This window comes from Protobothrops mucrosquamatus, unplaced genomic scaffold (assembly GCF_001527695.2).
Source record: "Protobothrops mucrosquamatus isolate PMUCROS unplaced genomic scaffold, P.Mucros_1.0 scaffold23, whole genome shotgun sequence".
In the NCBI taxonomy this organism is placed as follows: domain Eukaryota; kingdom Metazoa; phylum Chordata; class Lepidosauria; order Squamata; family Viperidae; genus Protobothrops; species Protobothrops mucrosquamatus.
In genome coordinates, this window is record NW_015386408.1 from 1,797,516 (window position 1) to 1,814,150 (window position 16,635).

At 35.5% G+C, this 16,635-nt stretch overlaps 1 protein-coding gene across 3 annotated transcripts in view; it reads left to right on the forward strand.

Annotated features, from left to right (window-relative positions):
• The first annotated feature begins 274 nt into the window (after positions 1-274).
• SLC35B3 (solute carrier family 35 member B3) overlaps positions 275-16,635 on the forward strand; it is a 26,174-nt gene continuing 9,813 nt past the window's right edge. The window contains exons 1-6 of one of the 3 annotated variants that reach the window (XM_015810833.1): positions 275-290; positions 7,948-8,198; positions 10,666-10,787; positions 12,711-12,865; positions 14,599-14,706; positions 15,730-15,827. In XM_015810833.1, coding sequence (XP_015666319.1) covers positions 7,998-8,198; positions 10,666-10,787; positions 12,711-12,865; positions 14,599-14,706; positions 15,730-15,827 — 684 coding nt within the window. In that variant the 5' untranslated portion in view covers positions 275-290; positions 7,948-7,997. Of the gene's footprint in view, positions 291-434; positions 476-2,184; positions 2,206-7,947; positions 8,199-10,665; positions 10,788-12,710; positions 12,866-14,598; positions 14,707-15,729; positions 15,828-16,635 lie in introns of those variants that run through there. The other 2 variants (XM_015810832.1, XM_029283118.1) reach the window with 2 other exon arrangements.

Consider the following 16,635-nt stretch of genomic DNA (forward strand, 5'->3'; position numbering starts at 1 on the left):
AGCGTGCAGTATACCCAGTAAATTCCACAGATATTATCTATAATAACTGCAGATACTGAAGAAAAGTTACACAAGTATTATGAATGAATGGGCGAATCACTGGAAGCCTGTAGCGCCGGCTGCAGCCGCTGCCATTCCTTTCCCCACCTCCCGAAAGACAAGATCGCGGTTTGCGGCAGCCGCAAGATCGATCCACTTCGGTCGCCCAGAAGGAAGCGAACCAGCGAAAGGCGCACCGGCTCTAAGTTTCCAGGCCAAGCCGAGCAAACGCCGAGTCACAGATGTCGGAGGTGGGTAGTTCGATGAGCTCTGCGCTCCCCGCCATTTTGGGCGCTTGAAGGGGGGAGCGAAGCGGTGGCGGCGGCCGGAGCGCTCCGCCTTGTCCCGGCTGTCTCCTCTTCCTCCTCCTCTTCTTCCTCCTCCTCCTCCTCCCCCCCCTTTCCTGATTGTGGCCAAACCGTCTCTCCGGACTCAGGTACTAACGCCTCCTCTCCCAGGCTTGATTATAGGGGAGGGATAGTTGCGGTGCAGCTTCTTGCGTGGCGGATCTTTCCGGCAGCCGGGAAGAGTAGGGCGAGGCTGGGCTACGCCTGCAAAGGGGGCTTCTTGCCACTTCGCCCTATCCGGTCCCTGATGACAGCTGCATCGTTTGACCGTGGTGCATTTTCATTCCCCTTTTCTTCCGGCTTTGCTCCTTCAAGCTGAGTGAAGCCTATTCTTCCCCCACCATCAGTCTTCATTTTTCCCTCTGGGTTGATGCACTCCAAATCCTGCGTCCCGTTGCAGCAACCCATTTCAGAGGATGGAAGGGCGAGAAAAAAAAGAGTACATGCAGCTTCCACACTTAGTAAGAATGCAGACCGGTGCCCAGCTTTTCATAAATGATGTTGCTTTTACCTGGTGGGGCAACTCAAAAGAGTTTTTTTTAATTTAGTTTTGTTTTTTTTCAAAATCGCTGCATCCGTACAGCGAGGGAAGGAAGAAGAGAGCTCGGGGTTAAGGACTGCTTTAAGCCACCTGTAGCTGGGTGGATGGCAAGGAAACTGCTAAGGGTTGCTTATTGGCAGCTCTTTAACAATTGAACTCCTAAATACAGGTCATCCTAGACCTAGGACCACAATTGAGCCCATCATTTATGTTGTTAAGTGAGTTTTGCCCCATATTACGACTTTTCTTGCCACGTTTGTTAAGTGAATCGCTGCGGTGGTGAAGTTAGTAACAAGGTTGTTAAGTGAATCTGGCTTCCCCATTGACTTTGCTTGACAAAAGGTTGCAAAAGGTGATCACATGACGCCGGGACCCTGCAACCATCATAAATATGAACCAGTTGTCAAGCATCCGAATGTAAATCATGTGACCATGGGGGATGCTGCAACGAACATGTGTGAAAAATGGTCATAGGTCCCTTTTTTGGTGCCATTGTAACTTTGAACGGTCACTAAATGAACTGTTGTAAATTGAGGACTACCTGTAACTTGTAAAGGTGGAGAGTCAAGATAGGCTATTAGATGTTAGTTGAAGAGGAAAGTGACAAATTACCTCCAGATGAACAGAACTGAATGGCTGCCTCACCCTCTGTCAGTGAACAGGCATAACTGACCTGGTGGCACATGAGTATTTGGTGCCGTACTTTACTGACATAAAACATGACCTTTCAGAAGTTCTGATTAAATGTCACTGTTTGTGCTCCACACATATTTTCCTATTTCAGTTTTTCACAGCTAGTTTTTCACAGAAGGGACACATTTCCCTTCTCTTTTTAGGAACTCTAAAAACAACATGAACCTTAGAGATTTCTTGCCATTTTGATATGAGAAACATTCAGAGATTGTAAGGAAGATCCTAAAACAGGCTAACATATTCTTGATTTATAAAATTTATAAGATTATAAACAGCCTTACTCCATAAACTCTAGACGGTGTGCAAAATAAGTTAGGATTAGAACAGCAATACTGTTAAAAAATAAATGAAACAATAAATAATAACAAAATTGTATTTCCATTTTAATACAGTTCTTTCTGTAGGTGCTTAATCTTCAAAGAAATGCCCCATTCTCATCATCACCCTATCTGCTGCAGACATATTTGACACACAACACATTTTAAAGGCAATCTCATCTATCAAAAGTTTGTTTTTTCTATATTGGTAAACTTTTAGGAGAGTAATAAACAAAATATATTCGCTTCAAAAACAACCTGTAAATTGGTAAGATATAAATATATCCATTAAATTTAAATGTAATATATATATTAATTTATTTTCATTTAAATTTCCAATTTAGTTTGCATTTGATGTAAGTTTTTGTAAGACAAAGATGGGAAATAAAAGTTATGAGTAAAATAGGCTAGTCTAGGATTTCCATGTGTCTTTTAATCTTATGGCCCAAAAGAACAATTCTATTTTACATAACATTGTTGAGAAAAAGCCCACTTCATAAGTGTAGGGAGAGGGGAGTGTCAAATAATATCACATAAATGATATAACTTATATACTTGGGTTATATATGGTACAGTTACATAATTATTATTTGAATCATGACACTTGTCATTGTTATATCATCTGACTTGTTATGAATGCTGAGTCATCTGTTCAATTTTTGTTTGTCACATGAAATCCAAGAAATTATTTTTACAAAAAAAGTACTGGAAACAGTATTTTAAAAAACAATTTAACTCCTTTCATAAGACATATGAAAATAATAAGACATATTTGGTTCAATCTTTGCTGCATTTATTAGGAAGTAAGCTTCATTGAGTTATGTAACAAGTTTTCCCAAGGCATTAAATTTAGGACTGCAATTTGTTGATTTTTTTAAAAAAATATGTTAAGTCCATATTCATCTGTAGGTACTTGTATACAAGTGTATGTTTATGGACAAATAGAGGATAAAGAGAATTGAATTAATAAATTTGAAATTGCAGTTACACTTAGTGCATCTGGTTTTATTTTTGTTTTAGAATGCTTGCAATTTGAATTCACCAAAAATCCGGCAGATATAAAGCTAGTGACAAGATTTTTACATTCCATCTTCCACATTAAGAAAAGAGCTGGTTACATGCTTATCACCAATATGTTGTTCCCAGAGCCTTGGAATTCTCTAAGATGTCATTATGGGGAAAGAAAAATGTAGGAAGAAAAGGCAGTCATCATAATTATAATCCTTCCCATACCTGAAGATCCTCTACTGAATTAGGGTCCCTCTGTTTGTCCAGTGGCAAGTCTGGATCTAAATCTAAGAGGCTATGATTTGAACTCAGGTTTGATTAAAGTTATTTTTACTGGCAGAGCGATTGAAGGCACAAACTAATCTATACCAATAGAAAAGATATTTGTAGCTCAGGATTGAATTGTGGGGTCCTTGGTGCTCTCCGAGTTTGGTTGTTTACTTGTAGATGTTTCATTACCAAACTAGGTAACATCATCAGTGCTAAAAGGGAGTGGGGTTTACTCTCTTTTTATAACCCACACCCTTCTAAGTGCTGCTACCTAGTTTCATAATGAAATGTCTGCAAGAAAACAACCAATCTCAGGGAGTACCAAGGACCCCACAGATTAATTGTGTTAAACCAGATGCATTTCACATTGCACATTATGCATTTTATATAACATCATTTCAAGATCTTTTTTTCTCAAGAGTTAACATGAAGTACAAATGTGCGGAAGCTTCTGTAAGAATTCTGCCATAGGGTAAGATAATGGATTGTAGTCAGGCTTTACAGGATAAAAAGTTGTTCCAAGCATTTTTTTTTTCCTATATAGTAACAGATGTGTGCATATGGCATCAGTAACAATGAATCTCTTCTTTCTATAGAATTACAAAATGTAGACAAAATTCACCATTTTTAAATGCAATGCTAGCAATGACTCTACATATAGATATACATGTGCATATGTATATGTATATACATATATGTATATTGTATAAATAAATAAGAAACAAGATAATTACTTGAATTTCTCTATTAGGGAAGCTATAGCCTTCCAGCTATTGTTGAACTACAGTTTCTAGCCAAAGACATTCCAAGTTAGTCCCTCTTGATGCCAAAGTGATGAATCATGTCACAACTTCATGATACATTGCTTCTAGGCTTCCACAGGTCTCTTAAGACCTGTTATGTCAGAAGGCCTAGGGACCTTAGGGGAAAGGGGAACTGATGAGATGGCTCCATTACTATTAAGATCCATTTGCCTATTTTAACTCTTTTTATATATTTTAAATGTTTTATTTTTTTGTTATTGATAATTATTTTACATACTCTTGTAGTCTTGTGGTATGCCTCCCAGAATTGCTTGTGAGATGGGCAGCTATAAGAAAGAGAAAGAGAGACCACACTTTTCTACTTGTCACTCCCCTCCCCCTTCTGTGGACAAGGATGTTTCCAGGATTCTTCATCATTAGATGCTGGGGCTATTCAAAGTTGTAACATCTGGACATTACCTGTAGACTTCTGCTCAATTTGTCTCATGTTTAGTTTTTTTGACGCCAAGTTTTTAAAGAAAATATATTTTTTTGAAAAGCATTAAAAAGACTAGCTAAAACATGTGGTCTTTCATTAAGGTGCATTAATTTGTAGGTATTAATCACACAACTTTCTAAGAAAAGAATTCATTATGGAACATTAGAAAAACATGTTCAGCAAAAATCTGAACAGAAGGTATAATTTGCTAGGGAAATACTTAAAAAAAATAGAAAAAGGGAAAGCACAGGAAAAAACCTGACAGAATTAGTATTAATTACATTTATAGCATTTTGTATGAGTCTCCTTACAGCGCAAAGTTGCACAATAATGTTCTTCCTTTAATTGGCAATAGCAGCCAACTGATATATAATTACATATGTAAACTATTTGGGAAGAATTACTATTTATTAAGGAAAAGTTTCCTTAGGTAAATGTATGCTAACAATTAAATAAAGCCCAGTTAACAGAAATTGATACCATAGTAGAAACTTGCTAACAGACTAGAAATATTTGCTATTATATCCAGGCAAATAAAAATTATTTCCTAGCTCCCTGTTAACTGAATTGCTAATAGGAACATTTAGGAAGCTTTTGGCAAAAAGTATATTTTGCCTGCAAGAACAAGCGTGGGAAATAAGAGGTGGCAGGGAATTAAGTTATCAATTCCATATTAAATGTTTGAAACTGGGTTTAATTGATGTCTAGTTAGGTTTCTGGTAATTGTTGTTTTTTTGTTTCTCTTGCATAGTATATCCCAGTGATGGCGAACCTTTTAGAGACTGAGTGCCCAAACCGCAACCCAAAACCCATTTATCGCAAAGTGCCAGGGCTGCATCAGCATTGTGGTGCCCTCGGGGGGGGGGGCAGGGAGGCACCTCTGAATGCCGCCTCTGGCACGCAAAAACCAGGGGCGCAAAAATGGGCCACCATGCTGCAAGGCGCAAAAACGGCCACCGCCGCACTGTGGGGTGCAGATACAAGGTGTTGCATCACGCAAGAATGGGGCAGGGCTAGTGAGTATCATGCAGGCACTAGCCCCCCTCATTTGCAGTACAAAATGCTTCCCCCTCCCTTTTCTTCCAGTCCAACAATGGTTGGTGACCTCTGCTCTACCACTTCTACTTGAGCTTGCTAGTCGACCGCTTCGCCTCCTTTGTGCTGGATGGGGCTTCTGCTCCGGGCGGCAGTGGCAGCCTGATGCACCTGCTGCTGGCGGTGGTGCGCGTGCCAACAGAGAGGGCTCTGAGTGCCACTTCTGGCATGCGTGCCATAGGTTCGCCACCACTGGTATATCCTATTTATCTGCCTCGAGAGTAATCAGACACTTGCAAATCAGTTTCCCAGAAGCATAAAATGCAGTAATACTTAAATATCTCTTTGGTAAATTAGACTGAATTAAGCATTTAATTTTAGATTTATAAAATGAGGATATTGTGATTAAGTGGAGATAACTTTTATACATAGCATATGGAGTATAAGACTGGAATCATGAAAAGTGACTAAAATTTCACATCTCATAATATTTCAGCAATGCCACCCAAACTTCTTGTTCTCGGTTTATATGTCATAAGATTTTTACTAGATCTGCTAAATATGCTATGCTGTTGGCCCCCAATGTAAGACCTGAAATAAAGTTAATCTGGTTTAAACTTATCCTGCCCACCACCACCACCCCAAAAGTCCCAAAGATCCCTAATTTACCCACTTTGTATTGCCTTGCCATGTGTAGCACTCTTCCCCTCTAACACCCAAAATAATCCATATTTTGGTCAACCAGAAGATTGCCTATTTTACAAGAGTAAAGTATGATTGCCTGCTTTCCATACCACACAATAAGTAATGAAAATGTCTTTTTAAAATAATTTTTTAAAAAAGTTTTACACATAACAGAAAAACTAACAAAAACTAATAAAAGATAATAAAGCAAAGAAAGAAAGGAAGGAAGAAAGAAAAAGAGTCCCTCTCTGAGGGAGATGGGTGGTTTACAAATGTGAAAAATAAATAAATATATTAAATGTAATACTTATTTAATATTTAATATTTATTAATAAATGCAGAAAATGAATAAAAATAAATAGATTATTCTTCTGATTTCTTTCTCAGCAAATACAAGTACAATTACAATATTGATCCCTGCTATGAAATTACAAAAAAATAGCTCACTTTTTTTACTATCCAAGTTTTTTCTAATAATCAAAACCATAAATCATGAGTGTATTTTTTTCTATATCATGCAAAAGTGTATAAGGGATTTCCAGTCAGCCGTAAACACAGATGTTGTTTTTTCTCTAATCAAAGCGATTAACCATTTCTGCAAGTTCCATCATCTTCACCAATCATTCCTCTTGTTATGGGTAATGTTGAACATTTCCATTTTGGAACATAGAATAGTTTCACAGCAGTTACATATAATAAAGTTTTTATATACTTTTTTCTAGTTATCTGTCCATTAGTCTTCCCCTACTCCCAAAAAAAGGTCTCTGTTATTCTTTAACCTTTAAAATCTTCTGGATTAATGTATCCAAAATTTTTAGCTTTTTGCATGTCCATTAAACACAGTAAAATCTCTCTACATGTTTTCACATTTTCAGCAAAGTTTCAGAGTACATTTACATATTATAAACAATTTCTCTGGTAATCTATACCAACAAAACATTCTGTTTAGGTCTAGAACATGAAGTGAATTTTAATCCTTTCCACCACATATTTTGCCATTGAGCTATTTGTATATTACAATCAAAGTGTTTACCCCATTTTAATCATACATTCTTTCATTTTTGTTCTTCTTCTGTCTCATATATCAACAAAATTTTACACATTTTAGCAATACCATGATCATAATTAGTAGATAATTTTATCTCAAAACTCTGCTTAAAACCATAAAATCTAACTTATCGGAAGCTTCTTCTTTCTATTTCTTTTTAATCTTTGTGTGCTTTCCTTTTGTCTTTTTTATTTCTTTTTTAGAATAGAATAGAATAACGGAGTTGGAAGGGACCTTGGAGGTCTTCTAATCCAACCCCCTGCTCAGGCGGGAAACCCTATACCTTTTTAGGCAAATGGTTGTCCAATCTCTTCTTAAAAACTTCCAGTGTTGGAGCATTCACAACTTCTGGAGGCAATTTGTTCCACTGATTCGTTGTTCTAATTGTCAGGACATTTCTCCTTGGTTCTAGGTTGGTTCTCTCTTTGATTAGTTTCCACCCATTGCTTCTTGTCCTGCCTTCAAGTGCTTTGGAGAATAGCTTGACTCCCTCTTCTTTGTGGCAACCTTTTTCTTCATTCTGTATTAGTTTGTGTTAGTTTTTATTTTTTCTGTAAAACGTTTAATAAAATTTATACCAAATCATGATTTCCATAACTATGGAAATTTTTAAAATCGCCTTAGAGAGTCTGAGTGAAACAAATTACAACTAAATGACATAATGAATACATAAGGTGCTCCCTTAACTGTTGCTATGATTAAACTTAATCTTATTTGTTTCAGCTTGCAACCAAACAGGACTTTTAACTACCGAATGCAGAAGACTAGGAATCATGGATATGAAATTCAATTCCTCTCGGAAATATGTTTCTATCAGCATACCATCAAAATCCCAAGTTATGTCACCACACATCAAATCAATAGATGATATAATTGTCCTCGGAATTAATCTCAGCAAATTTAACAAACCTACACAGTTTTTTATTTGTGTTTTGGGAGTCTTCCTGTTTTATCTTATTTATGGATATTTGCAGGTATGCACTATCATTCTTTGTGTGTGAGTGTAAACAAATTGCCAGAAAACAATTTTCATGACTTATAGCAATTTTGATTCAGCTGTAAGCTTTATTAAAATAAGAAGAAATTCTATTCCTATAAAGATAAATACGTATTTGCACATTTGAAGGAAAGTGGAAATGCCCACTCATTAATGAACTTTCTTAAAAGTTTTGCAAGGTTCAGAATCCATTGAAAATTTTCAGGTAGACATTAGTATTAGAAATTTTTATTCAACTTAGCATTAAGGTAGTTTATTAAACAGGAATTAGCAAGAATTTAAATTTTTGTGGTGATCTAAAGATTGCAAATTGCCAAACTCGGAGCTCAAACCAAGAGCCCAACTACCAACCCGAGCTACTAATATTCAAACACATTTCATTCATAATATATGTTTTAAGTGGGATCTTTTGGTTATCTAGTCCCATTCATACAATTTTTCAAATAAGAGAAAAGACAGATTGTTTGCCCATGCAAAATAGGGCAAACCAGAAAAATATATCTGAATAATGGGCCTATAGGAGAAGCAACAAGTATAAGTTGTGCTTTCTGCCAAGGAATTTCTTCAGGATGAGTGGATAAAAGTAGTTTGAGATTCCCTATAAAGAGAATAATGAAAGAAGATATGATTCAAGAACTCTACTGAGTGACCAAATGATCACTGACTGGTCACACATACAGTTCCCATTTGAAAACCACCACCAAGGAGTCTACCACTATTCTGAGAATACCGTTCCATTGGTTAGCACTGTTCCATTGGTTATTCCTGTCAGGAAATTCCTTCTAAGCTTCAGTTTAAATCGTTTTTCTTTTAATTTCAACTATTAATCCTCGTCCTCTCCTGATTTTCTGCCCACTGTTGCGCAATATATCATTTTAGAGATGTCTATTTCAGCCTTAACTTTTGTAAACTAAAATATGCCCCAAATCTTTAACCATTCTTTGTAAGGCTTGGTTTTTGGACTCTGGTAGTTTTCCTTCAAATCCAATCCAGGCTCACTAAGTCTTTATCTAGAACTGGGGGCAGTTTTCCAAGTGCAGTCTAACTATGGCAGAGTACTATGGAATTTTATCTCCTGTTATCTGAATACAAGGTTTTTGTGGTATAACCCAAGATTCCTTTGATCTATTTAGCTGCTGCAAAACCATGCCTGTTCATACAAAGCAATCCTTTGCAGTGGTAATTCACACCAGGTAGTTACCTAGCTAGCTAGCTAGCTAGGCCCCCAGATGCTTCCTGCATATACTGCTTCTAAGCCAGTATTCTACCTAGGCATTTGATTTTTCTTACTCCAAATCATATTACTCAAAGAAGACACACATAATTTTAAGGCTTCAGTCCTGATGAATATGATAATGACTAAATTCCGTATTGCCAGCAGCAATATTGATGCAAGAGAAGGCACTGAATCTCCATTGTGTGGATTAATTTCCATCTTCTGTATTAAAAAAATTAGCACCAATTGGAATTTAAACTTCAATAGAAATGACTTTTGTATTTAGGTGAACCAGCAACAAAATGCATATTGAGCATTTTATGAAAGTTATATAGTACCCATTGCAGCATTTTATACCAGTTTCACATAGTCATTGATGGAAGTTTGAACTAGATGTGAGCAGCTCAGTGAAAACAAGAAATGAATGTGCAGCTGCAGTAAAATTAGCAAATATTATGCAAAAGTTTGAAAATAAAATTGCAATAAAATGCAGCTGTTCTGAATAATATTAAAGCAGGGTTTTTTATTTTTTTTGTTGGCTATGCAACAATGGCTTGCTTTCTACACTACGCTAAACCATAATGAGTGAGTTTGTATATCGTACTGAACAAAAATAGCGCAGTGTACAAATTCTGCCACAATCAACCTTTCTTATAAGCAACATTCCCATGTTTTGCTTGCTTTTGGAGTTGTTTGTGCCTTGCTCTTGTAGCAGGCTCAGGGCTTGTGTGGGAGGCAAGTCAAGTGACTGCTAACTGCAATTAGCATGATGTGCAGTCAGTGATTGACAAAACATGGGCTTATTTCTCTAAAATAAACCATGGTTCGTTCACTGATTCATTTGTGCATCATCCTAAATCGGAGATAAACAAACCACCTCATTATAATGTGGGAAGACATATGGTTTCAAAAGGTAATTGGTTGATATATAATAGCTAAATCAGACATATTTGGTGGGAGGACTTTTTCATGTCTTCTATTTATGCTAATATTGATGCTTGTGTTATACATATTGGTGATGTTCAATTATTAAGTACATTAATTAATCCCAAATTAATTTGAAAGTTAATCAGTTCTATGTAGCCATTGATATAATAATGCCATGGATTATACCTGATAAAGACAACAAATTTCTCATCCAAAATTAAATTGAAAGTTGATATTACAACTCATATAATATGATTACATACCATATTTTGCAATAACTTTCTGTCTCCTTTCTCTCTAGGAACTAATATTTTCAGTAGAAGGTTTTAAATCCTTTGGCTGGTATCTCACATTAGTACAATTTGGGTTTTATTCCATTTTTGGACTTATAGAATTACAGCTTATTCAAGACAAGAGGAGAAGGTATGATATTTATTTTTATAATCTTAAAATTTGATTCTTCAAAGCTTGATTTTTATAAGTAGTTTTACTAGGTGGACAAGACTTATGCAAAAATTTAGCTCCAGTTTGTAAAATAAAAAAAACTATAGAGACAACTCAGGATAATATTCTTCAAAAAACTACATGTTAACTTATGAAACTGTCTGGAACCGATGAATTTTCAGAATATGAGTGACTTTTAAATATAAAACTTTCCCCCATTCCATTTTAAAATGTAAAATATTTATATATAAATGTAATTTTTGGATCCTCATATCAAAAATTAGTGCAGAAGTACAATTAATAAAATATTTTTCAGGAACATGCATAACTTTCACATTTAACCTTTAATTAAAAGGAAACCTATATTTTGTTAGTTTATATATAGCACTTCTACACATCTATATTCTTCTATATAAATAAAAATGTAAATGTTTGTTTGTTCAAAATCTTAAATCTCCGAAAGTTCTTCACCGATTGCTTTGAAATTTTGACACAACATTGCATTCAAATACGCACGTGTTTTTATATACCTACTATTATATAGATGTCACACCTGTGACAGGTAAAAACATGCTTTTTTAAAAAAACAGTGCCATCTGTTGGCTGAGTGAACGAGAGCCACAGCAACGCGTGGCCGGGTACAGCTAGTAAAATATATGAAATAAAAGATATTTAAAACTTTCAAAAGAATTTTTTAATTGGCTTAGCATACAGTGAAAATGCTTCTTAAAATCTGGAATCCAGTGACCTGAGTGGCTTCCATGCATAAAGTAGATTAGGAGAGCAACCTCTTCCTAGACCAGGGGTAGGCAACCTTGGCTCTTTTATGACTCGTGGACTTCAACTCCCAGAATTCCTGAGCCAGCTCCCAGAATTCTAGGAGTTGAAGTCCACGAGTCATAAAAGAGCCAAGGTTGCCTACCCCTGTCCTAGACTGTAATGTACAAGTAGTCCTTGCTAAACAATCGTTTTATAATTGTTCAAGGTTATAATGGCCACAAACAAGTGCTTTGTGACCCATAAAACATCCCCGGCTGTCATAAATGGTCATGCTGTCCCCCATGTAATTGCCTATCAGATTAATCAGCTTTACGGTCCATCACGGTGTACTGCAGTCATGTGATTGAAATTCACAAAAAAAATTTTTTGCCAGTTTCCAGAAAAAAAATCCTATTCAGTTGAACTGTTTTACTTCAATCATGCATTTGCTTAACAACAGTGTAGTCACTTAATGACTGCCACAAAAAAGGCCAGAATATTATTTCTGGTCACGTGGGTGTCTCAATTTATGACTTTTACAACTTACGACTGTAATTCTGTGACTATAAGTCAAGGACTACCTGTATTCATTCTAAATCTAAATTTAAAATAAAATCTACATTCCTAAATGTGAAAGAACTGTCTGTTCAGCCACTGGACTTTTATTCCATCTTTCTACCAATGAAATGCACTCAAAGCAACTGCGGAATTCATGGGGTAGATTTTATATCGGGCTTTTTTATGGGAAATCAAAGGGCGAAATTGTCAGCACAGCTGTTTGAGAATTATCCTATTGATTACTATAAAAATGAAACAATCATTGCTATTGAGACCACATTCTTTTTTTTTTCACCATGTTAATGTGGGACAAAGCATAAAGACTGTATAAGTTCATTTTTTACAAAAAGAAAAAAAAATGAGCAAAATTGTAATAGTAAAACAGAGGCTTTACCTTGAGTAGTTAAACATATTCTGACTTAACGTTTAATAAAATTCAGATTTCAACATTTATATATACCATGCTTTGCAAAAAAAAAAAAAAGCCACCAACTTCATTCATACTTTTTACTTACCAAAATAATTAATCTTCTTTATAGTGCTGCCATTTGTTCCCAATATTAGAGCTTCATTTATATTTTCCAGGATCCCAGGCAAAACCTACATGATAATAGCTTTTCTAACAGTGGGGACTATGGGTTTATCAAATACCTCCTTAGGATATCTGAATTATCCTACACAAGTAATCTTCAAGTGCTGTAAACTGATCCCAGTTATGATAGGAGGAATCTTTATACAAGGTATGGCTTATTCTTGCTATTGATTGCTCTTCATTTCAAAAAATAACCTTGTAAAGCCCCTGTATTGGTTTCTCCTTCCCCCTCTCCAACCTCCACTAAAAAAAAATCTAGAGGACTTAATTTTGATCAATAGGAAATGTGCATGAAAACAAAATCAGAAACAAGGCCTCAAATCCACTTGTGCTCTCCAAACAACTTTTATACATCTTGTATATCTTGTTGCTAGCAAGAATTGCAAACTATTTTCTGCTACCTGTAGGCTGTTGAGATAATTTTTAATATAAGATTGGTAAAATATTTGAAACTGCCTTATTATACGAATATCTTATCTGCTTTTGGTTTAGCCTGCCTAAAATGTAGAGAGAATATACATAATAACATTAAGTGCTTTGGATTAATTTAACATCCCATCACTCATACATACATGAACATCCAAAGTATGTTGTGAAATACAAGAAAAGAATTGTTCGTTCTCTTCTTCAGTAATCTCAGAGCACATCACCGTGTTCCTAACTCTTTTGTGTACTTGTTGATCATGCCTCTTATGAGCTATTTCAGTGATAGTACATAGTTAATCAATTAACTGATTATAACTATGAGGAGGACAAAGTAGAACGCTTATGAATCATTTGAGAACTGTTGCACAGGGAAGACAAGCACAAAAGTATAATATCCCTTATTAATAAAATTCTCCAAGTCTAGTGTTCCCCCCCCCCCCCATTTTGCTTCACTATAATAATCTATGGGAAGAAAACTGGTATATTTTTTGTGGAAATTATTATCTGTGGAAAACTGCAAAAACTGCCTTTGAACATTCTTAGATATATATATTTTTAAAGCAGCTAGTTCTGCTTCTGAAATTTGACTGCAGTAAAGTTATTTGGCTGGATTAACCACAGAACAGTAATAGGTGGATTAAGTGACAACAATTAAATTTGAAGTCAAATGTTAAAATGATTTCAAGGCTGAAGTCCTCTTTGTTGTTTAAATTGCAAATTTCAGACTTAATGTCTTTTTCAAATACCTAAAACGGCTCAAAACGTGATGAAGTGTACCATTTAAACATGCTTATGATAGAAGGATTCAGACGGCGTGCAAATGGCAGTATAAGCCAGGCAGAGAATGCACATAAGCCCTCTGTTGTGATATTGTGTCAGGATGTTGACACAAAAGGAGTGCTTCATGTGTTACTTTAATGCCATAGTGAGTGCTTCAGCTTTGCTCCTCACATCAGTGTGTGTGTGTGTATGTGTGTGTAATAACAAAACAGTGTGGAAAGAAAAGGTAACAGTACAGTATAGGTGTGTGTGTGTAATAACAAAACTGTGGAAAGAAAAGGTAACAGTACAGTCCCGGAAGAGAGCTGCACCAGTTTGCAAAAAAAAAAGTGTTTCACCTGTTTTTGTCATTATATACAAGAATACCCCATTACTGCAAAACATTTTGAAAATATATATGATAATAAATGAATGAGTTTTTAAATGCCACAAAATTAACTGTTTTTTTTACTGTAAAATATATATGGCTATCTTACTGATAACTACTGCACTGTATGTACGTATGTATATATGTATACACAGAGAGCGAGAAAGAATATTATGCAGTGTGGAAATAGCCCACATAAAAAGAAGAATATTAATGTAGCATCATATGAATGGACTAAAGTAGTCTGCCTGAGATAGTATCAACATTGTTTCTTCTCCCCCCCTTTTTTTTTTATTTTAACAATACAGGGAAACGTTACAATATTGTAGATGTTTCTGCTGCAGTATGTATGAGCTTGGGCTTAATATGGTTTACTCTAGCTGATAGCACAATTGCACCAAATTTCAATTTGACAGGTAACTTTTATGTTTTGGAATTTTATTCTTTTTTTAAACTTGGAAATACATGCTGTTTACAAAAGTGAACATATAGATAAAGTGAAACTATTGACTGGTTGAATTGACTCTTCTGCTTGAATTCCTGTAGGGACATGGACAGTTACACAAAACAGGGACTCTTGTTTATTGAGGTCTAGTTAACTTGATACTGGTCCAGGAAATATTTCAGATAGTCCTCAGTTTAGAAACAGTCATTTATATACAGAGTTACAATGCCTTGGAAAGGGTGCCTTACAATCCGCAGGACATTTCTGGCCATCATAAAACTTAATGTTGCATGCGTGTGCGCACACACATACCCTACATCACATGACTGTGTCACCTTAAAATTGAGGGCATAGTTGGAAAGCTTGAACTACACCCAATTCAAATACTAAGTTTTGGATATCATATTACTTCCCTGTTTCATTAACTTGGTATTTGAATTTAAACATTTACAGTGGATTCAGAAAGTATTCAGAAAGTATTCAATTTTGTTATGCTGCAGCCTGATTCTACAGTTGTTGAAAAAACATTTCTCATTAATCTACCTTCAGTATCCCATAATGACAGAGTGAAAACAGAATTTTAGAAATGTCTATAAATTTATTCAAAAGAAAACTCTGAAATATCACTATTTCATGCTAAACAGACAAACTAATTTCCTATTTTTCCTTGAAGTTTTTACTAGGTCTCCAACCAATTCATAACCAACTACTTTGAAATCTTTTAGTATTAGCTTAATTATCTTCTTTCCCCCCCCCCCCCCCCNCCCCCCCCCCCCCACAGCTGAGAACAGAGTATAAGTGCTCTATATTTCTGACAAGTGAATATTAATCTCTGTGATTGGACTGTCAGATTTGCTTATTATTACAAAGCTATTATATTCTAGACATTTTCATAAATAAATATATATTTTAAAATTATAATTGTTGGCTATGTATGTCTATTGTTTAAGTATATTTACATTATACCTGTTTTTATTTTTCTGATTATTTGAAGGAGTGGTCCTTATATCCCTTGCCCTCTGCGCAGATGCAGTTATAGGAAATGTGCAGGAAAAAGCAATGAAGTTGCACAGTGGCTCAAATTCTGAAATGGTAAATCCTCATTTTTTGTAATGCCATTTAATTGATTGAGAAATATAGAATTGAAATGTAGATCTTTTGTTTGAAATCATGTTAAAAATTCAGATGTAAAAATATTAGAAGAGATATTACTGGTTATATAGTTTATATTCTGTTACTCTGATCTAAAAGAACGATAAAAAAATCTTTTGTTAAAAAAATGTATCAAACAGTTTTTCAAATATTCAGCTTTCCAGATGGATTATGTATATTCATAGTATGTTATGCATTCATTAGCCTCTTTTTATTATCCTTCAGTTAGAAAGAAGGCTGCCACTACAGACTTGTTTTAACATTTACTCCGTTAAATGTAGCAATAGCTCTCAATAGCTGACATAGATTGATATATTGGAGTGCTGTTTTTAAATCTGTTTTCTTTATTTATAAATCTGGTAAACAGAAAAAAGGAAGAACCTGTTTTAAACATTCAAATTGTCTCAAGATGTTTGATAATTGACTACAGTCCCTAATAATTATAATTCGCCAGACTGTAATATTAAATGTTACATATTTGTAAATAGTACTGAAGCATTAGTCACATTAGCACAGCTCAATTTCAGTACCTTTTATTGGACCTTTTGATCACCCCCCCTCTCACCCCTTTCTGGTTTCTCACAGCCGGACTTGTTGCTATTGAATGTTCCACAGGACGGTTCTGCTGGCTCTGCGTGATTCCCCCGCCGCGCAGACCTGGCCCAGTACACTCTCAAGGGCCCACCTTGATGAAGGGGTGTGGAGCCCCGAGAGGTGGTGTGCAGCAGTAATTAGTGGGAAAAAACCC